The 26,315-nt window shown below is 33.8% G+C and overlaps 1 protein-coding gene across 2 annotated transcripts in view; it reads right to left on the bottom strand.

Annotated features, from left to right (window-relative positions):
- LOC132704289 (pyruvate carboxylase, mitochondrial) overlaps window positions 1-26,315 on the bottom strand; it is a 51,582-nt gene that overhangs the window by 13,994 nt on the left and 11,273 nt on the right. The window contains exons 2-11 of one of the 2 annotated variants that reach the window (XM_060674182.1): window positions 22,515-22,755; window positions 22,131-22,457; window positions 14,763-14,931; window positions 8,859-9,217; window positions 5,854-6,077; window positions 5,526-5,794; window positions 5,344-5,376; window positions 3,381-3,630; window positions 3,172-3,319; window positions 2,859-3,118 (exon numbers count right to left, since the gene is read on the bottom strand). In XM_060674182.1, the coding sequence (XP_060530165.1) occupies window positions 2,859-3,118; window positions 3,172-3,319; window positions 3,381-3,630; window positions 5,344-5,376; window positions 5,526-5,794; window positions 5,854-6,077; window positions 8,859-9,217; window positions 14,763-14,931; window positions 22,131-22,457; window positions 22,515-22,751 (2,276 nt within the window). In that variant the 5' untranslated portion in view covers window positions 22,752-22,755. The remainder of the gene's footprint in view (window positions 1-2,858; window positions 3,119-3,171; window positions 3,320-3,380; window positions 3,631-5,343; window positions 5,377-5,525; window positions 5,795-5,853; window positions 6,078-8,858; window positions 9,218-14,762; window positions 14,932-22,130; window positions 22,458-22,514; window positions 22,756-26,315) is intronic. The other variant, XM_060674183.1, reaches the window with a different exon arrangement.

Below are 26,315 nucleotides of genomic sequence, written 5' to 3'. Positions count from 1 at the left end.
TATATATATATATATATATATATATATATATATATATATATATATACTAATACACTAATAGATATCTGAACGCTAAATCTCATCACCACCCATCACAGATACAGGCAGTGGCAAATACATTAATTGCTCGGTCCTTCAGGCTCACAAACGAGAGGAACAGAGATAAAGAACTGAAGAAAATTAGTACCTGTCTTCGACAAAACGGATACCAAAGGCGCACCATCAGCAAGGCAATCAGTAAACAACAACAGCCACAGCAGAGAGTGCAGGACGAGACCCAACGAAGATCGATCGCTGTCCTGCCATACATCAAGGGGGTTACTGACAAAATCGGCCGAATATTACGGAAACCCGACATATCAACGGCATACAAACCTGACCATACCATCGGAGCAATACTAAGAAACCCAAAACAAAAAAATACTCTGGAAAACCAAGGAGTATACAGTGTAGCATGCGGATCGTGCAGCCTGACGTATGTGGGACAGACCAACAGAAGGATTTCAGCCAGGCTCGAGGAACATCGTTTAACCATAAGAAACAAACAAAAAACATCTGCTTTGTTTCAGCACCAACATCAGACAGGCCATAAAATTGATTTCGGCACTTGCAAACAAATAGCTAATATTCCTGATTTTAGGACTAGGATTATACGAGAGGCCATCGAAATAGAAAAGTCCGGACACCTCAATACGAGAGACGACGCTTTGCACTTATCCAACACGTGGAGAACGATAATCAAACAGCAGAGCGATGCGCAGCAGCCACCGTGGACATCGCAACTACGATCGGGCGAAATTAACAACGCGACAATTCGGGGGGCGGAGCCACATCCCCCCACGCACAAGCAGCACCGTTACCATCTCCGGCGCAGAGTATAAATACCGCAAGATCGTTTTCTTATTTTTGAATGTCAATTGTTTGTCAAAAAAAACAAACAGTACTTCCTGAATGGTGGGTAGTGTAGTGGATTATGTTTCAATTTTTAGTACGCAGTTAAATCCTTATGTTCTTTTATATTTTCTCTCTTTTTCTATAAATTTTGTTCATTCAAAATATAATGTTAGTATCATAAAACTATGCTTTAATTTCTAGATATATAATTTTGCGGGCATCTTTTTTTTTTTTTTTCGATTATACATAGTTTTGAGACTGAACTTTGACCAGTTCTAAATTATCTACAATCCCTTTTTGCAGATAATTATACAAATATGTTTGTTGTCATTAATTTGCTGCGAATAAACTTCATTTATTATTACTATTATTTGTAGGAGTGTGTTGACCATATCTGTCAAACTGAAACTTACTGTTACTTGTTTTAAGTCTATGTGGACGCCGTATATGGATCGTGCTTATATCAAGAAAATACCAACAGAATTCAGAAAATTCAAAAAGCATACTTTAAATTTGCCTATAATGTTCGGAAATATGAGCTGATTAGTCATAAACTCAATGATTCTAAGGGGCTATCTATGGAAAAAAGGCGCCAGCTTATTACAGTGTGTCTGTACCACAAAATAATCCATAATAAGTGCTCATGTTACCTGAAAGAAATTTCTTTTAAACCCAAGTGCATAAGTTGAATTGAAGGTTCAGAGGTATCATATCCCCTCCTCACCACAAGACGAAAATATTTGACGAGCTTTCAATGTATTATAAATATTACAATTAGGTACCTAATACCTTGAAACGTTTAAGCTCACCAACATTTAAAAAATATATTAAATACTCCCACACAGCGGCTTATACCCGTGTCTGAGGAATGACCTGCTATTTTCAGGCAAAAATTGTTAATGTTTACGTCGTCTTTTGCTCTTGCTCTTTCTCTATTTTTGTTTTTGTTAATTCATTTACTGGGTCAGAACTGATATTTTTTAAATTGTTTTCTGGCGCTTTTTGCAAATATATTAATATGATTTTCTTGTATTTTAAACTCTGTTGTTTGCAAATAAACTATTTATTTATTTATTTATATATCTAAAAATAGGTCTGCATTTTTTTTAAATGTTCATAATTTTTCATCTCATAAAAATGTATATTTGCTTTATTTGTTCATTTCGATGCATATGTCGCAGGCAAATGGTAATTCTAGCCAAGTGGCTTTTGTCTAGCCAAATAGCTTTGGTCTAGGCAAATCCTATCTGCCTGGGCAAATAGTTCCTTCTCTTTTTAAAGTGCTAAATAACTAGGCAAATGCTATTTGGCAAATAGAAATGGAAATATTTGTAATAATGATATACATATTTGTATTACATTAATAATTGTAGAAATTTTTTAGGAAAATGGAAATGTAATTATTTGTAATAACAAAATAAGATCCAGTTTATGTAATGAATATTTTTTATATAAAATGAAAAAAACTAATTCCACAAATAATAAGAAAACGTAAACATGTAACTTAAACAAAATTTGTACATTAATTGTAATGTATTGCTAAATACAAACAAAATAATTCTAAAAAACTACGAGTGAAAAATAAAAAATCTAAACATGTTCATAAAATTTATAAAAATTATTACAACACATCCCTCAAAACACACTCTAAACATATGCCTAAACATCATTAAATCTCACAGTCAGTTATTTAACAACGAGTTAGGCAAATGATATTTTCCTAGGTAAATGACTCTTAAATAAAAATTATTTTCATGAAGCCATTTGTTTAGGCAAAAGACATTTGCCTGAAACTATAATTTGCATACAACAAACATATTATAAAAATTTTTTCGCTCCTTATTTATAACAATTGATGACCGTGGCCAAAATAAGTACTAGATTTTCTAGCTGTCAAGCTAATCCCCGGAGGGCAACATATTAATAAAAGAAATATAACTTCAGAAATAACAGATTTTACTTACGTAGCTGCTCGGGGTTTCAGCAATCCGGCCATGTCTTTGATAGCCAACACATGGGTTCCGGCTTTCACCAACTCGTCAGCAATCTTCAGGTAGTAGTTAAGGTCGTACTTTTTCTTTTCCGGATTACTGACGTCTCCAGAGTACGAGATCGCCGCTTCCACTATACCGCCCGCTTTTCCCGCCGCTTCCATGCCCACGAAAATGTTGGGCAGATAATTTAAAGAGTCAAACACTCGGAACACATCCATACCGGTTTCGACCTGATTGAAATGATTTTAAGTAAATCTTACAATACCAAATTGGTGATACTCACCGCTAGTTCGCAAAATTTGAACACCACATTATCTGGATAGTTGGTGTATCCCACTGCATTAGCGCCTCTCAGCAGCATTTGAAACGGAATGTTTGGAATAAGCTTGCGCATGTCTTCCAACCTTTCCCACGGACACTCGTGCAAAAACCTAAAAGCAACGTCATGGTTTGGTTTTTAGTAAACTCGATTGTAGCGCCAGGGGTATCCACCTGAGAGCTACGTCAAAAGTAGCACCGCCCCAGTTTTCCAAGGCATAAAGGTTGGAGAAATTGTTCGCCACGAAGGGTGATATGTTCAGCAGATCGTGAGAGCGCACCCTAGTAGCCAAAAGCGATTGATGGGCGTCTCTGAAGGTAGTGTCCATCAGCAGAAGCCCCTTATGGGACCGCACGGCCTTCGCGAAAGCTTCCGGCCCTTGTTCCTTGTAAATTTGCCGGAAGCCTTTTGGAACTTGGGCACCTACAAAGATTTTATGCTCATGCTTTTTTAATTTCATGTTGTTATCGGGAAGTCCAGTTAATTTGTCTAATGTCATTGAGGATCAACTCATGTGCAAAAAGGGGGTTTATTTCGTATACCGTCCAACGGGGCTACTTTGTCACAACGGGATAACTTTTTTGTTTTCTTTTCTTTTACTTTATGTTAATATCAGTTTTTAATGTTACAGATACTAAATAATGAAAAATGGTAAACTATTACGAAAAAGTTCCGGAAACGTGGAGTTACCGCAACTATTATAGCGAAGACCTAAGAAAAGCGTTATTACGAAGCGTTATGCCTAATAGGCATAACGCTTCGTAATAAGTCTCTTGGTATACGCATTTTGTCGAAAACTTTATCAAGAAACAAAATCTTTCCACAAAAATAACAACAAATATTAAAAAATCAAGCTTGTCCGTAGATAGAACCGACAGAAACTTTCGTAGTGTAGAATGAGTGCAAAACTATTCTCGGTCCTATCGGCATAATGGTCTGTGTACAAAATTTCCAATTTATATGAAAAATGGTGTACTGGAAGACCCCCTGGAACTGTTTATGGGACAGCCCAAATAAAAGCTGCCAAGGAATCAGAAACACGTGCAGTTGTCCCAGAAAGTTTGATGCAGCCCCTAGATGTGAGTATTTGCATCCTTTATGAGGAAGTGGCGCGAAATATTAAAAAAATGGCGAAAGGAGAGCAGATATTCTAGACCTTTACGCAAGCCTTACTTTCACTTCTGTGGAACAAAGTTTTAGAGACTGTAGAGACAAATTTGTAGTCAGGCTTTAGAACTATCGAATTGTATCCAATGAATGTTGATGAAGTCTTAAGGAAGATTCCTGGAGGATTGATGAAAACTTTGAAGAACCTGAACGACTAATTGATTCAGCATTGGTAGGAATGAGGGGAACAAGCTCAGACCAGAAAAAAAGAAAAATGAGAAATAAGTTTGAACTGGAAAACAAATGACTATTGAAGACTAAGCCATTCCCAGTGAACAGATCCCAGGAGAATTGCCTTGTTTCTCCAAGGCCTAAAGAGCGTCCTCCTATTAGTATAACAAAAGCAAGTTTGCAAAGTAGGGGCGATTTAAAATCAAAATGTACCATATGACATGTGGTTTTTACAAGCTCCAAAAAAACTTTTTTTCTTGACCAAAAAAAAAACAAAAAAATTGAAATGAATGGTTTTTAATTCTGCGTCCATTATTAAAAGGCGTTTTATATCCAAATTAAAATTTGTTTCACAGTATTGTTTTTAGATCAATTTGGAGCCCAGCAATTGATTTGTTATAATCTAATTTATTTCACAAAGTTAGATTAATAAATAACTTCATCGTATTGAAAAATGTCCTAAAAACGTGACAAAATAGCCCCATTTGACGATATTCTCTGGATTAGTAATATGTTGTAAATAAATTTGTCAATCTTGATTTGTTGTAGCATGCTGCTTTTACATGGACATTCCATAAATATTCAGCAGTTGCGTAAAGAAAAAACGCTCCTAATAATTTTTTTCTGTTATCATATTTACAACATAGCCTCGGAGCGTAGTTGACTTTGTCTACGTTGAATTTTGATGGAATTATCCATTGGATAACCGTGGCATGACCAGTAAGCAATGACCAGAACTGAAATGTTTTGATGGTTCATACTTACTAACAGACAAGGGTAAAAAATATGTATACTAACTTGGTTTCTGTTCGGCAGTGTAGGCCAGATACTCTGTTAAAAGAAAAACAAACGAAGCATGCTATTAAACAATAATAAAAATCAAATTAACTAAAAAGACTTTTTACGAAAAAATAAATCAAAACTACAATAAGTACACAGTGTGACAATTTTATAAAGGTGTCATGAAATTAAGCACTCACCTAGAGAGGTTGGAGGGATTTTAGGCTTGACCTCGGCGGGCTTTAACGTCGTCGCCAGGGGAGTTTGAGGGCCGTTAACCAGCAGAGTCGCCAGATAGTTGAGGAGCTTCTGGGCTCTGTTCTTCGTGGGGGCGAATTTAAAAAGTTGCGGATTTTCATCGATGAAGTACGTATCAACCGAACCGTTGAGAAACTTTTCGTTTTCCAATACGTTCAGCAAGAAGGGAATATTCGTTTTCACTCCTCTGACGCGGAACTCACGAAGAGCTCTACCATCGAGAAGAATGAATTGTCAATTGCGTTAAGAGGATTTAATATTGACTTATACCTGTTCATTTTGGCGCACGCCGACGGCAAATCATTCGAATGAGCTATGACCTTAACCAATAGGGAGTCATAATAGGGTGAGATGATAGCTCCAGCGAACGCTGAAGCGCCGTCCAGCCTAATACCCATACCTTCACCCGATCGAAACACTTCGATTCTACCGGTGTCGGGTTGAAAATTTTTGGCGGGATCTTCGGTGGTTACTCTGCATTGGATGGCGAATCCCTGAATACAAAGTCTAGTCTTAGTAGAACGTCTACGACAGCAAAAAACCGAAAGTTTTGAGTTGCGACAAAATAACTTTTTTAACACATTTGGAGTGGGAACTTTTGGCTTCTTTTGGTGTACCTAGTTTCCACCAAAATACAATTCTGGTAGAATCTTTCGATGCAGTCAATTTATCTTTATAACATTTTTGATGGTTGTATATTTTATCAGTGTTCAATAGATCACGTTATTCTCAATCCAGTTATATAAAAAACTGATTTTATATGTTGCATACTATTAGATGAAGTTTTGTAACCATCATATGTACACAAATGATAAAACTAATGTAGTTATAATTTTGGAGTACGTAAATAGCGTTTGCCATAAGGTTGTACTAAGTTTGCTATGCAAAATGCTTATCTCTTAAATATCTTTAAAGCTCTTTTCCAAAACTAGTCACGCTGTTAAAACTATCTATTGATTCTGAAAGACAAAAAATGTAATCTTGTATAATAATGAGAATGAAGCATATCTTTATTTAAAATCTACACATACATTAAATAGTGTAAAAAAAATAACAATATTTAAAATTTCCATTTTTTGATATGAAATTCTTCCATCGTGATATGAAATTCTTCCATATTAAAAATTTCTTTCTAATAATTTTCATGCAATGGTAATAAAACTCGGTGATCTGTATTTGTGAATCACTGAAGGTGAAAAGGGATATATTTTTTAACGCAACGTTTAACTCTTTAAACTTTCCTCTGAAAGGCTGTCAACATTCTAAACTTTGAAGAATTCTTATTACATGCTTTTGTACTATAAAGACTTTCTCACACTCTCTACAGCTTTCTCAGCATTCCATACCTAATGTGACTTTCAAAATTTTCATGATAGAGCGTCATTTAAGTTTTGATGTCTATTTTAGAACCCGAGAAGTATTTAATTTACCCAAAACATAACCAACGTGGGAATATCAAGTTAACAAATAACATATTGTTAGTTCTACCTCGTGGCTATTGAGATTTATAATCTTTGGATCAACTACTTTGCACTTTTTCGTCTTGAATAATGTTATATTTGTTAAATTTATTCTAATTAAATCAATGTTCGACTCTCTTTATAGAGTTCGCGGCAGAATAGTTATATCAGTGATAACTAAGAAAAAACTTTTAACGCCCGCATGGTTATTTATGTGAATTACAAACAAAATTCTATTCCATTTTCCATTTTTGCAAATGTTTTGAAAACCAGTAGAATAAAATATAGTGTGTTGTGATGAGAATAACCTAGTTCTATTGAACACCGATGAAATAAGGAGACTATTTAATTTAAAATATCCAATAGGCCGATATCTCAGAAAATTGTTTGTGGGTTGTTTTGACCTACATTTTCTTTTCTTACCTAAGTTTAATACTTATCTATAAAAATAAAAGAACTACAGCCAGGCCAAATGTTATCAAGACTGATTGTTATTAGATTTATGTTGCTCCCTGTAGACCTAACTTTCAGTTCAAGTTGTTTACTGGATAATTCAAATTGGGAAATTTAAAAGGTTTTCCAGACAACCATCTTGTTTGTATAGCTATTAGACAATATAGTCGCCTTACCACGATAAAACTGGATATGCCTCAGGTGGTTATGATATTTTCGTAGGGATCAGAATAATAAATTTCACCCTCTAATCTACACTTTGCACCATTTGCTTTCTAAACACCGATATCCACTCACTTATTTCCTTTTTGCGTAAAGATTTAATGGGATATGGACTTTTTTTTCATAGTTGTCTCTTAAGTTCCTGTATTATCAGCGTAGACAGGACCACTATTTGTCTAGTAGCTATACGATTTTGGTATAGTCATGGTCAATGGTCATGACTTATTCGGCCTATCAGAAACGGAAGCCCCGAGCAATAAACCAATTTATCAGTACATGGAGCTATTTTTACTTTAGAAATTTTAAAATCATTTGGGCTTTCTCATTAGTGTTGTTGAAGCCATTATTTATGTTTAGACCGTAGGTTGAAGAAAATAAAAAAAAGTAAAATCCGTATAACATTTAGATTTTTATCTGTATTATCGGACAATTAAAAACTCTGAAATATCTTTAACAAAGCAAATAAAAAATTACCTAATGATTTATATTTTTTAATGCAAAATTTGTCTTTAGGTCTTCTAAAGAAGCTGCCATTGGGAATACAGTGGAGATAACTGACGTTCCAAGGCCAACCATTCGCCTATTCCGCTATAAGATTCCCTAAAAAGCTATAATGAAAGTGTTCAGGAGCTCCCCCCCCCTCACACAATATATAACAATATATAAGCAAGTACAGAGTAGAATGCGAGCCACAAGCAATACGTCAGAAAGTTCGATTCAACAACAGACGCAGAAGGAATCCAGTTTTAAGAACAAAATCGTACGATAAAACTTATTTCGTAGACAAGGTGATAAAAAATCTGGTAATATACTTCTTAGATTACCACCTTATCACGGCGATTTAAGCCATAAATTATATCCTTGGATGATAGTGATAGCACTGATTCAAACTGTTCTAGTGATGAATTTTATTTAAGATGTATTTATTATTTACATAATTCCAGCGATAAGGTAAGCAATTTTCTTACTACTACCCTGGACCGGTTTGATTTATTGGTTTCTTGGCCTATGCGTATGAGCAGATAAAGATGTTAATACCATTATTACAGTCATGACCATTTATCGTTACGGGGGTTTTTAAAAAGTTTACATTTTTGGGGTATTGTTTGCAGAGATATCGCGCAAAGACTGTGAACTTACGTTCGGTTTAACAGTATCTTGGGTAATACCCAGCTCCGGCAAGGTCATACCTTCGGCGATCCGGATCTGGCTTTGAACCAGATCGAGACTGGTGATCTCTTCAGTGACCGTGTGTTCGACCTGCAAACGCGCGTTCACCTCAATGAAATAGAAATTTCCGTTGGCATCGCATAGAAACTCCACAGTACCTGCGTTCTCGTAACCCACATGTTTGGCCAGTTTCACGGCCAGCGAGGTCATTTGCTCGCGAATGTGGGGATCTAAATGTGGCGCCGGCGCCATCTCAACCACCTTTTGATGGCGCCTTTGTACGGAACAGTCTCGTTCGTACAAATGCACCACATTACCGGCTTTGTCGCCTGCAACAAAAAATAAAATGAAACCACAGGTAACTTATTTCCTATAGTTTCTCCATTAGTTTATTTATATCAGCAATTATTCTTCTATCTTCATTAATAGGCACAATCCAATCTCTTAACCAAACTAATTTGCGAAAAATTACAGCCTACTAATCCTAATTTTAATTAAAATTTTAATTTTAATTATTGCCAGATTATAATTTTATCAATTTATTTATTCCAATAACTAAATAATTTTAAAATAATTAAACTTATTTTTTCATTAAATTTTTTATCTCTCAGTGGTCTGCCTCCATTTTTACGTTTCTTCCCAAAATTACATTTCTTAATAATTTGATCAATAATATTCTTTATTTATTTATTAGTTTATTAATACTCTTATCAGCTGTAATTATAATTTCTAGTTATATTCGCATCACCCTACCCATAATGATTATTCATATAAAAATAATTTTTACTTCAAAAAAATATTCATATAATTTCAAATTTTATATTCACTTAACTAATATTATTTCATTAATAATTTTCTTATTGCTAATTTTTTAAATTAAAGAATTTAACTTAAAAAAGCTCTTAACGTTAAAACTCTATTTCTAATTCTTAATTTTATAAACAATAAATATAAACTTCCTTTAAGCTTGCAAATTAAAATCCTATTTTCTATAGACTACATAGTTTAAATATTGATATATAGATATTGGTACACTATATTTTATTCTAGGATCATGATAAGAACTTCTCTAAGTTTCATTATTCGAATTGAATTAAGAAGTTCAAAAACTTTAATCGGAGATGATCAAATTTTCAATGTATTTGCATTTATCATAATTTTGTTTATAGCACTGCCAATTATACTTGGGGGATTTGGAAACTGATTAGTGCCTATAATACTTGGAGCCCCAGATACAGCTTCCCGTGGTATAAATAATATTTTTGTTTATGAAGTTTTTGAATCCTACCTCCCTCTCTAACCCTTCTATTAATTAGTAGGTGCGGGAACTGGCTGAACCGTTTATCCAGCTTTAGCATCCAATATCGTTCATCAATTTTTAGTCTACACAGGAATCTGCTCTATTAAAGGAGTTACTAATTTTATTTCAAATATTATCAAAATGCGACCTAATAATATACTTATAGACCAAATTTATTTATTTACCTGGTATTACTGCTCTTTTATTACTTCTCTTCTTGTCAGTCCTTGCAGGAGCTATCGAAATATTAATACCCCCATTTTTGGACTAATCTGAAGTTTACATTCTAATTCTTCCAGGATTTGGGATAATTTCTTATATTGTTTCTGAAGAAAGAAATAAAAAGGAAACTTTTGGAACTTTAGAAATAAATTATGTTGTGATAGCAATTTACGTTTTAGGATGTGTAGTCTGAGCTCATCATATATTTACTATTGATATGAATGTTGATACACGAGCTTATTTTACTTCGGCTACTACAATTATTGCTATTCCAACTGGAATTAAAATGTTTAGACGATTAATTAAACTTTGAACCTACTACTCTTTCATTTCTAGGATTTATTTTTCTATTTACTATTGAAGGATTAACTGGACTAATTCTAACCAATGAAGAAGTTACATTATACGTAACTGCTTGAGATCGATGCTGAATATTGAAATAAAAATTTGGTGATTAAGGCATTTAGAGTAATCTACAAGGGTTAGTAGTGTCAGCCGGTAGCCCTAAATATATCATCGGTTATATGTAGTTGAGCTGTAGTGCAGCTATGCCTCGCTTTATGTTGAGTAACGAGGATAATCCAAGTGAAGCTACATCTGTTCCTCTATAACCCTTTCTATGATTTTTGAAAAATTAAGTGAAATACTGATAGGGCGAATATTAACTAGACTTGTTGGATTTACAATTTTTGGTAAAGGTATGGCTAGTGCCTTTTTCCAGGAAAAAAGAATATTTTAAGCAATAATTTATAACACGCGTGATATGAGGCCGACATTAATTGATTATAGAAATATTGATACCATCGCACCCTACTGCCTTAGTCTTAATAGTTTAAATTTTCCGCAATACATCAGGTTCGGTTAAAGGGGTAAAGGAAAAAATATATTTAGTATTTAGTTTAGTACTGTAGGTATAATATGAAATTAAATCGTTATTATATATCCTTAACATTACATATGCTTGCAGCTAAATCACTCTTTCACCCTTTAGTAGTCCTATAGTCCTCATACCTGCCCATACATTCTTTTGATTGGTCCTATGATAAATAAGCTATTGTAATACACTTTATTTTCGTTTTTTATGGCCGCAGCTACTATATTTCTCAGATTTTCATAGGCCAGCTAGTCAGTCTTTTTAAATGTAGATAATGCCTTGTTTCTAGTAACTACCATGTTAACAATCTTTTTAATTTTAAACCCCAAACTTTTTGAAGCAACCCTGTATGTCCAAGATACAAATATTGTTGTGAAATTTTTTTCTCGCCAAACAAGGCTTTTAATCAACAATAGGAGAAACGCACAAATTTACCCAATCACTTCTTCAGACATTCGATAAAAAGAGAGCTTAAGGCTTAAATGTTCTTTGGGTTACTCTATAGCAAAACATTTTCAGGGTCGCGGTGTTGCCGTTTGCATAAAGGGAATTAGTACTCGGGACTCTCAGCAATTTCGGATTACCAAATCACTAACGCGGCTTTAAAAAATTTAATTGGAGTTTGTTACGGACGAAAAATACGGAATATAATTAATATTTAGAAAACCCATAGACACACGAAAATGATCATAAAGTGACAGTGAAGAGAAAACAATGGAACAATATACAGGGTTTATTTCGAAATCAAATTCAATAAATAAAATGATAGTTCAAATGCCTTAAATTTTCAGCAAATTGCTATGTATAATATACAAGGTGTCCCAATATGTATTACTAAATGGATAACTTTGTTAATGTTGATCTTACGATGAAGTTTAAATTGCAAAAGTTGGAAAATTTTTCTTAAACCTTCTGATTCTGCAATAAAAAATATAAAATAAAATTTGCATTTGCAATTTTGACAGTTCGATTTTTTAAAAAAATTGAATACCCTGTATTTGAAAGTGTCAATCGAATGAATTTTTTCCTTCCGATTTCAAATATAGATGATTTGAAATATGGCACATTTTATCTAATACTGAACATAAAATTTTTAATGAGAGGAAAAAAACCTCTACGCTGAGTGAATATTACATGTCAGATATTGAAGCCAATACAAAAATGGCCAATGCTTATAAAACAATGTATGAACAAAGTCAACATCATGCCAAAGGATTACAAGACGCCCTTGCCGAGGTAGATTTTTGTTTTTATATAAGTCAATATTGTTTCAAAAATCAAATTAGCCTTTAGTTAGCTTTTTTTTTAAATATAGCAAAAGAGTTTAATTGTTGTATGGTTTTACATTGTGTAATATTGGTAATTATTATCACATTTTAAGTTAACTATATTTTCATTTATTAACAACATATTACTTACCTAATACTAACCAAAAAAATAACAATATTACGTAGTTAATTATTATCAAAAATTCTAAGTTTATTTCACAATAAACAAACGAGATGACAACCATTCATCTACACATATACATGAAAAAGTTTGTGAAGGTTTTCGATACAACTTCTAAGAAGTTCTGGTTGGTCATTTGGGGCTTCAACTTCTTCACATATTCTGTTTTGTATTTCCAGAATTAATGCCGGCCGGCCGTCTTCTATATACGCTAGAATTAGGAGTAAGATCTGGTCTGTTAGGAGGCCAGCTTATTGCACCATTTTGTTCTATCCAGACATTGTTATTATTTTGCAAATAGTCTCTTAAGTCTCTTACATTGTGATATGGTCTGCCTTTCTGTTGCCATACTAATTTGGAATCACAGCAGGAGGTAACTCCTAGATATATTCATCTACTCTAATTCAAAGGAAATCGAAATATCGATCGCCTGGCCTTGCACCCCAGAAGTCTAGACGAGTTTAGGATCCGGGTATTGTTAGTGTAGTTCTTTGCAGTGTGATTATACAATTTTTTGTAGTCTGTAATTTTGTTGAATGTCGAAATGTTTTAATATTTTAAAAACAAATCCGCCTGATTTGTGTTATATACGTATCAAGTATGTGCAAAGTAGTAAATAAAAAAAAGAAAAACAAAATAGTTAACTCTACATTAAAATGGTATTTAAACAAGCGTAAAAGTTGGATATTTTGTTGGAATTTTTTTAAATGTAACGAAAATCAGGCTAATCGTTGCAGTGGGCTGCGAGTGACTCCAATAAAAAAATACGTTTTATAACATTTATAGTCGGTTGAAAAATAGCGGCTTAGCCAAAAAAAAAGAAGACAAGTTCCTTGTGGCGCGGGATATGAATTTAAGAAAAAGTAAAATTTATCCGATTTCAAAGACATAAAATGCACGGTTATAAGTTGACAAGAGTTCAACATCTTATAGATGAAGACAAAAAGAGACTTCATGACTCTTGCAGCATTATGTTAGAACGAATTCAATAATCACCTAATTTTATTCACAACATACTGTTTACAGATGAGTCGTCATTTAATAGGGCTTCACTGACTAATTTAAAAAACGGAATTATTTCTTCTGGGACCTTGTTTTTTCCATGGAAGTATGATGGTATGATGGTGATTGATATTTCGATATCCTTTGATTTAGAGTAGAAGAATATATCTGAGAGTTACCTCTTGCTTACTCCAAAAATCGTCGGTATATAGAAGAAGGCCGGCAACAATTTTCGAAATACAATACAGAATACGATAAAAAGTTGAAGCCCTAAATGGGCAACCAGAACTTCTTAGAAGGTGTATCGAAAACTTCCAGAAACGTTTTCGTATATTAGACAATAGAAAATCACACAACAAAGAAACTCTTCTTCTATATTTAAAAAAGCAACTAATTTAGTTTTCATTGTTAATTTCATTTTTGAAACAATAATTATTGACTTCCTTACATCCAATATTGAGTAAAATAAGCGATATTTCAAAATCTGTCAGGAGAAAAAATGCAATCGATTGACACATTCAAATACAGGGCATTCAAACTTTAAAAAATATCGATCCGTCCAAATTTAACAGATAATAACATTTTTATTTTATATTTTTGATTTAATCAGAAGGTTTAAATGCTTCAACTTTGGTAATTTAAACTCCATCGTAAAAACAATATTTCCATCAATATCACATAAAAACCAAAAAAGAAATTAACTGTCAAGAAATAATTAAAATTTTTGTAGTTCCCGTTTCAGGGCTGAAAACACTGAAAGACAAAAATATGGCGTTAAGCAAAAAATGAACAAAGAGATTCTTCAGTGCTTAGAGCTTTAATTTTTTTTTCCGATTATTTCCCTTTTTGTGCGAATGTCATAAGCCAACTACAGGATTGAGAAAATTATTTATTATGGAATGGAATCTTTCTTATGGAACCCCACTAAGATATTATAAAATCATGAATTAAATATTGTAAAGAACTATAGGTAGTTATAGCAACGAATTGATTTACGTTATAGAAAAATAAATTTCTAATTTCGTACCTAATAACTGTACCTCGATGTGGCGGGGCCTCTCTATAAACTTTTCGATAAACATAGCGCCATTTCCAAAGGCGCTAAGAGCCTCCGACGATGCCCTTTGGAAGCTTTCCTCCACGTCTTCAATGTTTCTCACTACCCGCATCCCTCTGCCCCCGCCGCCGTAAGCTGCCTACAAAAATACGGCACGTTTTTATACCGTCAAAGTGAGACAAAAGGGAATGAAAAAATGAACAATGACAGCTGATCGAAAATTCCAAAAAATTGGAGTAATATTTTTGTTACTTCCCAATGTAAGACAAAATGTTTTTTTTCTACTCCCGTCTGTAAAATACTTAATTACGCACCGCGTAATTAGGTATTTTAAGTGCGGGAAGCGTCGCTTTACCACGTCAGTTTCGTTTCCCACGAATCCGAGCCACTTCGGACATTTCCGGGATTTTACCGCACGGGGTTTGGGAGCAATCGGATGTTTTCGGAGATATTTCCCACGATTTGAATTTTGACGTTTGTCAATTCTGACAGTCATGTCAGTGAATGTATTTGTGTTTTGCGAAAATGTACCCAAAAACTAACGGTCGTAGAAAAAGTATAGTATGCAACACGTTCGGTAAACTTTTTGACTCACTTGCTCCGCTCGTGTCAAATAAACTCGTGAGTCAAATGCCATTTACCGCACTTGTTGCATATTATACTATTTCTGGTCCCGTCTGTAAAATGCCTAATTACACATGGACGTAACCAGCGAGAAGCGTCACTTTACCACGTCAGTTTCGTTTCGTTTGGGAGCAATCGGATGTTTCGGACATATTTCTCACGCTTTGAATTTTGGAAATGGGAAATATGGATTTCATGTGCGGGGGCCCAATCAGAAATTCTTTAGAGCCATAATAGTATATTATGCAACAAGTGCGGTAAACGGCATTGAGTGTTTAATAAACGAGTGACTTAAAAAGTTTAGTTACTATACTTTTTCTACGAGCTTTAGTTTTTGGGAACATTTTCCCAAAACAACACGAATATATTCAATGACATGACCGTCAAAATTGACAGACGTCAAAATTCAAAGCGTAGGAACATCAGATTGCTTTCAAACCCGTGCGGCAAAATCCCGGAGATGTCCGAAGTGCCTCGGATCCATGGGAAACGAAACTCATGTGCTAAAGTGTCGCTTCCCGCGCTCTAGATTGGCGTGTAATTAGGTATTTTACAGACGGGAGTAGAAAAAAATTTGTAAGTTACCTTACTTAATTTTACTTCGAAAAACAATTACTCTTGAGGCAGCTGCAGCTATGAATATAATGTAATGTAATAAAACTTTTTCGTATAAAATTTTTTTTTTTTGGATTTTTAGTTAGCTTTATATAAACATCTAAAAAACTATAGGTAATTGTGGTTTTTAAGTATTTTTTTTTACATCGTTTTAACTTAAATGACGGTCAATGGTTTTTGTAGTATAAAAATGAAATTAGTTTTAACCAAGTTTTTGAAATGAATTTTGCTAGAAACATGCTTAGTTTAATACCAAAAGCCCTAAAACTACCAAATTCTGGTGCCTACACTGACTGTTGTTTTTAAAAGCTCTTGCTTATGCGAGGGTGATACCTATAGTTCTAATGGCCGAAATTTACGTGGAAGAGTCTATTAATAATAAATTTCAAATACTTCGGGATTATATACTATCACCTTCAAATTAAAAAAATTGAATTCGGAATTATCTTGTTTGGGAATAAATAAATTGTTTAAAAAACTAAAACAAATATTTTTAATCAAATACTTTATTTCGGGCGTTTTAATGATTACATCAGAGACCCTAATTATTGAATTTTGAAAGTTACTTTCAACAAAAATTTTTAATGTTAATGTTAATAATCGAATAAGGTCCTCAATAACCCAGAAAAATGCATTTCTATATCTTTAACCTAACCTAAAACATGAATAAAAGAATTTATTGCTTAAGAAAAAGATAGATTTTTTCTATTATTAACGACTAATTATCCAGAATTAGAATTAGAAATTACTTAGAATGCCAAATGACATTTAAAATGTAAATAGAATATTGTTATTTTTCTTATGCTTTTCCTTAGAATATTTTATAATTAATAATTATTTTTTCATGAATAATTGGATTTGGTCATCTTATTAAAAGTAATTTGTTGAATATTAACCAATTTCATTAATTATTGAAATATTTAAGAAGTAAAATGTGTATTGAAATAGTCCTAACTCGTCGATTTGTTTTAGGCACTGGATGAAGATACGTTTAAATAAGAAGTACCATAAAAGTGCCATAAAAATTTAGCAAATTTAAACTGATTAAAACGAGAGACATTGACAAGCACCATGACATGAAAGATGATTTGTTCTCATGGGAATCGCGACAATTAGAAATGAATTGCTTATATTAAAATAGATAATAGATAGTCTCCAACAATTGATTGATGTTCGAGCTTTTGGTTAACCCTAATTTTTAATGAAAAATTAGCGATAACACTAAATATTTGAAAAATGGCAAGGGTATCAAAAAATAGCAGAAGGTATTATAAAAATAGTAATAACATTTAATTTTGATTTTAAATATAATTTTCCTTCATAGATAATCAATTAGATTTATATTTGGTGATTTCCGGAAAATTAAAGATTAATAAGAACTTTCCAATTCAACGTTTCTTTATTCGTATTTTAGATTAAAATGAAAATATTTAGATGTGGTTTTCACTGGGTTGTTGATGTATGATCTCTCATATTTTTCAATCTGCTGTCTTTATAACAGCATTGCCAATCTTGCAAATTTTAAGAAAATCTTTCTCGCGGTTACTTAACATGTTTAGCTTCTCCACCCCTTATTAATATTTGTATTTATTCATCATTTACAAAAATATGTTAACGTACCGCTATTGCTCTGTGTTTAAAGTAAAAGTTGCAGTCTCAATTTAAATAGTAAAATAAATGTTTTAATGAATGCAGATTCCTCCGTATTTATAAATAAATAAAAATGCATTAATCATTATTATTTAAGAATAAACAATAAACCAAGTAGTAAAAATTCTTATTATTGTTAACTTCCTCAGTATTCGTAATGTATTTTTATGTAAAAAATCTATTAATTTATATTAAAAATAATACATATTGTTATGGAAAGTAAATTTAAACGAAGAAATGCAGATACAAATTTCTATCCGCTTAGTCCAGTATGGTTAATCTCGTCCACAAACGAACGTCACGTGTTTTTTATTCAGCGATTGTTCAATCAAATCGAAATAACGTGCGAGAAATGATTTCGTCCAGACGAATTAAAACGATAAGTGGCTGGCTGCCTTTTTTATAGATAAAATTGAAAGTTTATTAAAGGTTCGTCGATATTAAAATCGGGTTTTCCACTTCAGAACGCATACCGACGATTTTTTTTTATAATCAAATGATTAAATAAATTGTGTGCGAATGTCTGCGAATGTATCTCAGAAAATTAAGAGTAAATTTACTAAATTAAATTTATTTCATTGTTAAAAAATTGCGCAATTTATTTTCAGTGAGATCTGCTTAGTTCGATAATTAATGAGTTTATTTGAATTTAAATGTACGGTGTGACTTTTTGTTATAGGATGATCTCAAAAGCTCTAAAGAATATCAAAAAAACTAAAATACAAAAGTTGTAGACAAATAACAAGTTCCTTATTTTAAATGGAACCTTCTGTATATCAAGGCATAGTTTATTATAATAATCTATATCAAAGTTCGACCGTTGCTTATATTTCTTTCGGGTTAGCGTCCTTATAGGATATACATATAGAGATCCTGCACAAATACTGACATTAAAGAATTGATGGAAAGCATTTGTCAAACCTAAACATTCTATTTTTGTAATATTACGATATCCGGCATTACATAAGTATTATTAAATATTTGTCGTAATAAATTTTGCGTAAATCGGTCAGTAATTATAAATCAGAAATACTTTTAAAAATACAAAGAAATTTATGTTTATTTACGTGCGTTACGTTGCCGTCGCGTCGTTCTGAGTCGATATTTTTATTGAGATTCCCCGGATCGCCAAGTATCGTATTCAGGTATTCTTTGAAAAGGGTTATAGATAAATTGGGCATTACAAACTCATAATAATTTATTATAAAATACGTTTTATTAATTAATAATGACATATAACACGCTACAATTGAATGATGTTATTTAAAACATGTCGCTCGAATTTGACTAGTCAATTAAGATGTAGTCAATTGATCACTTTCTCCAGGGATGAAAATACTAAACGTGAATTTAGTTTGGGTGGTTCTTTTAATAATGTGGAGCGAACAATTATGTTAAGGCGACTCAATGAAGTTTTTTTATTTTTATTGTTTTAAGATTATGCTAACGATCACTTTTGCAAGACAACAAAACCACAAAAGCAATTAATATTCACCTATCGATCAACGATTGGGTAGATAGGCGTGTTAGTGTTATTCCACAGTGTGTGATACTTAAGAATTGTACACATTTGTCAAATTTTTCATTGCGGTTCGATTTTCATATAGGTATTTTACTGGAATACCAACTAACCAAAACTAACGATTTTTTAAACAGTTATGGTTATTTCTTCTCTGTCTTTTGTTAAATAATCAAAGTTGGCTATAACTTTTGGTTCAAGCATTAAGCAAAATAAGGTTTTACTGCATTTTTGAGAGATCCATTTTACAAGGGGTAGAGTTCTTATGCGGGACACACTGTATATTTTCAAGGGCTATATTTGTTGGAGGAGCGCTACCCATTTAGTCGAAAATCAACCCCCTGGAACACCAGAAATAATTCCCATTACTGAAGTTATTTTCCGATGGTAACTGTATAAAACTTCCTATTTCAACAAATTCATAGATTTCGAAATATTAGCAATAAAACTTTTTTCAATTGTAAAAATGTCGTATAATTTGTTCTAGAGAAAAATGTTAAGCACAAAAGTTATAGACGAAACTAAAAGAAAGAATTTGAAATTATTTTCAAATATACAGGACGATTCATAAATACGTGGGAAACCAAACATATATTTTAAAATGGAACACCAAGTGCTTTCGAATTTATGGCCATTTTTTTGCCCTGTCTTCTGTACTCAGTATTTTTGACGACAGATTTATCCTATTCTTGTCTTGAAATTTGTTCGAATCTTTTACAAAAATTGAGTCACATTAAAAAATATTAATTGTCGTAAAAAAATCAAATTGAACACCTTGTTTATTATACTTCCATTAATTACTCCCATTAATTAAATCCAAGATTTAAACAAGAATAATTAACAAATAATTAATCCGAAAACACTCAGTACAGATCACAATAATACGACATTAACTATTAATGTCATAATATACTGGGTATCATATTAAAAATATCAATTTTTTAATTTCCCGCACATTTATGAATCACCCTGTATATTTGAAAATAATTTAAACTTTATTCTTTTGATCTCATTTAAATCTTTTGTAGTCAACATTTTTCTCTACAACAAACATCGAGATATATTACTGTAACACACTTTTTGGACACTCTGCAGTTCAAATATATTCAAATATTCAAATATATTCAAATATTTTCGGCAGAATTTCTAATTTAATGGAAACAAAGGAAAAAATTTTTTCGCAAAATTAAAAATGTACCTATTTATTTTTATTTTTCTTGGTTTTGTTCGTAAAAATGTGTATCTTAAGAAAATGTAGTCTAGGTATAAGGAATGCTTATTAAAATTAAAGTAGCATTAATAAGAATAATTAATGGGAGTATAATATAATATAACATTTTAGAGGGCTGGTCGGGGGATCGAGGTGTCATGGGCATGCCGAGTGACGTCATGATCCCCGAGATGCCCTTCTTTGACAAATGGACCGTTCTCTTCCCATCAAGGGAATAGTGGAGAGAGGACAGACTTGGCTCTTGGGATGGACTTGTCTGGTACACGGACGGGTTCACAATGGGAGATCTGGCCGGAGCTGGAGCGTACTGCCAGACAACGGGATCAAGCTTGTCGATCCCTCTGGGTCAGTACTGCACTATGTTTAAGGCCCAAATTTTTTGCCATATTGATGGCGGTCAGAGAGGTGCTTCGGCTCAACCACGGAAGCAGGAGAGTATTCTTCTGCTCTGATTGTAGGGCTGCACTTATGGCGCTGAAGTCAGTGCGCACGCGCTCCCTGTTGATAAAGGAGTGCAAAGGGGTACAGAGGAAAGTGGCCGACGGGAGGAATATCACGTTGGTCTGGGTCCCGGGTCACAGTGGGATCTGAGGCAATGAGGCAGCGGACGCCTTAGCCAGGGAGGGACCCTCGCACTGGCATATGGGATCAGAGCCCCGCTTGAGGATCGCCCAGTGCGTGAGGCGGGGAGCTCTCGAAGCCTGGGTCAGAGAACGGGCCGCGGTAGACTGGAGAGTTGCTCCAGGACTGAGGCAAACGAGGCTTATGAGGATGGGCCCGCCCTCTCTTATGGAGCGGCTTAGACGGACCAGTAGGGAGAGTAGAGCACTAACAGGGACCTGTACAGGCCTACAAGGCTTAGGAGACATCTTTGCTTGCTAGGCATTGGAGACGACCCGGAGCGCAGGTGGTGCTTGGAAGGTGAGGAGACCCCGTATCATCTGCTCACCGAGTGCCCTGCTTTGACATGGGCAATATTTGGAGTCTTCGGAACGGCCCTGATCGATCCGGACTCAGTGCACGTTATTGGGCTAAAGGAGTTGCTGACCTTCTATAGGAAAGGCAGCATCCTGGACGCCATCTAGCGCGGTCTGGGGGCAAAACGGGCCCATCTGGTGGCCTAAGTGCTTGGACGCCAGCGGAGGCGCCACCTTTCATACCAATACCAATACCATTATCAATGAACGTTTCGAACTAATTTCAAGACAAGTTTAGGATAATTGACTGTACCACTTTATAAAATTGTTGGCATAATAAAATTACAGCGGTCGGAAACGATGTGGCATTAAACACAGAGGATTTTTGAAGAATTAACGCGCATAAAACCGAAAACACGAAGTATAGACCATAACAGCCTTACATGGGGTGATGGAAAGTAAAAGGCAATGCAATAATATACATAGTTACACAATTGTTATATAATTAAAAAATGTTTGGTTTCCCTCATATTTATGAATTACCCCATATATTAAATAATAATTTGACATTGTTTCTTTTAGTTTTATTTGTACCTTGTGTACTTAACATTTGTTAATATAACAAATTATAAATGAGGTATATTACTTTCGGCACCCTGTATAGACGGCGTATTGTGTGTTGTGTGAAAATCTGAACTTTTTTTGTTTTAATTTAATTGTGTGCTGCTGTACATGGTAGAATAAGTCTCTAAACATTTTAAATTAAGTTTTTGATTTGTTACCTTAAAAATCACAGGCAGGCCGTGTTTGACGCAAAACTCTTTCGCTTCTTCTTTGGTCGTTATAGGACCATCGGTACCGGGCACAATCGGCACTCCGGCCGCTATGGCCGCCTCCCTAGCTGCCACCTTGTCTCCCATTTGGTAAACCACTTGGGGTTTCGGCCCGATAAACCTTATTCCCGCGTCGACCACTGCCTGGGCAAAGTCCGATCTCTCCGATAGGAAACCATAGCCAGGGTGTACCGCATCTATGCCGTTGTCCTTGCAAATTTTTATGATCTCGGGAATGTTTAAATAGGCTTGTACCGGCGGCAAACCCTCTCCTACCTGCAAAACACTCCTTCTGGTGAAAACTAATTTTCGAATAACAATGAAAAAGTTTACCAAGTAACTCTCGTCTGCTTTGAGCCGGTGGATATGAGCCCTATCTTCTTTGGAATAGATGGCCACCGATTTGATTCCAAGCTCGTTGCAAGCTCTGAATACTCTGACCGCAATTTCACCCCTGTTGGCCACCAGGACGCTCCTAATCGGTTTGTATTCCACGGCGGAAGAGTAAAATCGCCATTTTCTGCAGGCCCGAGGTACTGTTCTGCTCGTTGCAACCAATCGCAAAAACATTATTCTGCAACAACATTTACGGTCACTAGTAGCCTGACCCTGTTCAAAGTGACATCCAACCTTTTGAAAGTGTCTAATAAAATCCACCTACTATTAAAATCGATATACTGAAATAATTGTTTGTTTGAATTCCGATAGACTCAATGAATCCACAGAACTCGTAGGATTTCATTCGTCCTCAGGGCTTTTAAAAACGTTCCTTAGTTTAAATCAGCAAGCTTCTCTGGGGAAACCAAGAAGCATTTAGAAGAAACTTCTCAAAATTTGAAAACGCATATTACTACGACGATAAATTTAACTTGCTGGTACTCTTTTAAAGATGATTTAAAGTATAATCGGAAAACTAAAAATAAACTTGATGTGTAAATCTTACCCAATAGTAAGCCTATTTATTGTTTGCTGTGTAATGAATTCGTTTCAGTGAGGATAGAATTCAACATAAACTAAGCATTCCATTATAAACTTATTGACAGCACACATAAGAAAAGACAAAATCCAGAAGCTCACCAACATGAGCAGTATTGTCTTGATTCAAAATAAATAAGAACTAAAAGTTCAGATTTTCACGAAATTATATATTATGACATGACAATTGTTTCGACAACACCGTGTCTTTATCAAATGTATAAAGACACGGTGTTGTCGAAACATTGTCATGTCATAATATATAATTTCGTGAAAATCTGAACTTTTAGTTCTTATTTATTTTGATAAATGGATTTTCATCAAGTAAAAGCCACTTCAGTTCAATTGTCTTGATTCCCATATTGGTATTAAAGATCTGCGTCGCGGTTAAGATTGTTTGGTTACCTACAGATTTCTATGGATTCTTGGACTTTTTTTGGTAGAAGGATTGATTACATGCAGGACTTTTAGTTTTATCGATGTTATTCTCCAAATCTCCAAATAACCGGACAATCTCCGCCTCCTTCAAGTAGTATATAGGTAAGTAGCTCTGGATCGTTGGCGAAATTTCAGCAAGTTTGATTTATAAACACGGTTGCGCCGTTACGCAGGAGCAATCCAGAAGATTTGTAGATAGGAGTGTCCCGAATAGAAAAATGAATTTGGAAAAATTAGTTTCTCCAGACAAAATATTCTCCGACGTATAAAATTGATGCCTAATTATATAAAACATTGAGAGACCATATGGCTGGTTTTGAATAATATTCCACAGCATTAGACGAGAGCACTAAACGAGAGGACATTTCTAATAAAGTTCAATTGCTATTCACATGTTCGGATTTTTGGATGAAAGAGCAACTGAATAAAATGTTCAAAGAGATAATTTGATAGTCCGTCATTGCATTATCCACCAAGAGAACTTACGAATGTGGTAGTAAAACCATCCATTTGATTAGGTCTCGAGGGCTTAACGATCGTTAATGCAATAGTTTGTTGGATAAAATATCAGCCGAATAAGACGACGTGATATCTTATAAAGACTGTTTCAATTTATTTGCTACTCCAGCAAAAAGTAATGTACGAAATGTGCTCTAATATACTTGTAAACGAGTTCCATCGAGATTCAAGAAAACTCACTTCTAAAATCTAAATTTGAAGACAAAAAGTACATCGAAAAAGACCATTTTTTACAGATTAAAAAACTTGCAAGAAGATTGATATGTTCATTTCGCAGTACTTATAAATGCGATAATTTGGAAGATTCTTTAAGTCTTTGTATGAGTTAAATTAGTCCAAACATCGATCGATTTTTCACACATTATTTCATGTTGGATATATATCTTTACAAATTATGGACACTACTCGTAAATGTGGCCGGCAAACGTGATTGCGCTTTACAGTTTGATCAACATCATGATGCCAAAGGTGACCATACCTGCCTTATACCGATACGCTGTCGAGTAGCGATTGTGCAAGGTCCAATGTTGTTCGTCGGCATTTATCTGTGTTGTTTGTTTAAAGTTTATCTTAATAATTCCGATCAAATATTTCCGAACATTTTTTTTGCGTCAATGGAACCAACAAACGTTAACAAAGTTGTTTGTAATCACATTAAAAATCTGTGTTACTCTACATACAGGATGTTGACTGCTTTATAATTTTGTCGATATAACGGTCCTATATTTCTTTAATTTTTATAGTATTTGTTAACACTCTCTTGTAGGTTTTTATGTATCTGGATATTTTATAGAAATGCTAGATTCTTTTTAATAAAAGTTGATCCGTCGTTGGATATTAACAATTTTTTCTACTCCCAACTCCAAAATACAAGGATATTTCCACACGGGTTTGGGAGCAATCGGATGTTTTCAGAGATTTTACCGCGAGGTTTGAATTTTGACGCTTGTCAATTCTGACGGTCATGGTCGTGTTGTATAGTAGGCAACACGTTAGGTAGATTTTTTTAAGTTCATCTGGCACGAACGGAGGGCAGCCGTTTACCACACTTGTTGTATAACATACTATTGAATGGCTTAAACAAACAGTAGTAGGTGAAGTTTGAGTAGTACTTGATTGTTTTTTTTTTGTATACAAATTTACCTTTTTTAAAATGCTGATTATAAGAATATTGTGTGTCCAATTATTTTTTGCCCATTTTGCATTTTTTATTTTAAAAATTTTAACAAACCACTAAAGTAGAACTTCATCGTTCTGCTATGGGAAAACTATAGCTAACTATAATTGAATATTTGCAATTATTACTGCAATCGTGTGTGTAAAGTATTTTCAAGATGGCGGCTCATCCGAATATGCCGGAAGTGTTTGTAATTTTTTTTATTTTAAATGGAACACACTACATATTATTGCTTGAATTGAATTAATATGTATCAGTGAACATCAAATTAAAAAAAAAAGTTTTAAATGGAAATCACCTCTCTTGACAATTCTCAGTTCTGCTAATGCCACTTATCACAATCCACCAATTTATCTAACTCACTCATTTTTAATTATTAATATAATAGAGAAAATAGTACTACTATAACAAATTAAATATGTAGTTTACTAAATGCAACAATCAGAAAATATAAATAATTATATTTTTTGTGAAACGATCTTATGAATTTTGTATCCAAACAGTTTTTGATTATTCCGCTTTTTGTCATTTGGATACTTTACAGCAAATGTCAAATTATTTTCGATAAAATGTATTTAAACTATAAAAATTTAAAATTTTGTGTTAGTATAGCACAGCAAGTGTGGTAAACGGCATTTGATTTAAAAATTTTACTAAACGTGTCGCTATATTTTTTCTTCCAGTTTTTGGGTATATTTTTGCAAACCAACAGGAATACATTCACTGAAATGACCGTTAGAATTGACAAACGTTAAAATTCAAGCAGTGCGGTAATATCTCCGAAAACATTCAAATGCACCCAAATCCGTGCGTAATATCCCGGAAATGTCCAAAGTGACTCAGATCCATGGGAAACGCCGTGTATAATTAAGTATTTTACAGAAGGGAACTTAAGATCTTTGAACTTAAATAACTTCAAAATGGAGACAACTAAAAGCCTAAAATTTTCATAGTTAATGATAAAATGGTATCATAGTAGGTGAAAAAAAAACTTCAAAAACGAATGTTGCAAACAAGCCCGCGTA

The sequence above is a fragment of the Cylas formicarius genome, unplaced genomic scaffold, assembly GCF_029955315.1.
Source record: "Cylas formicarius isolate icCylForm1 unplaced genomic scaffold, icCylForm1.1 PGA_scaffold_7__23_contigs__length_41026272, whole genome shotgun sequence".
Lineage (NCBI taxonomy): Eukaryota > Metazoa > Arthropoda > Insecta > Coleoptera > Brentidae > Cylas > Cylas formicarius.
This window is presented reverse-complemented; position numbering and strand designations above follow the sequence as displayed.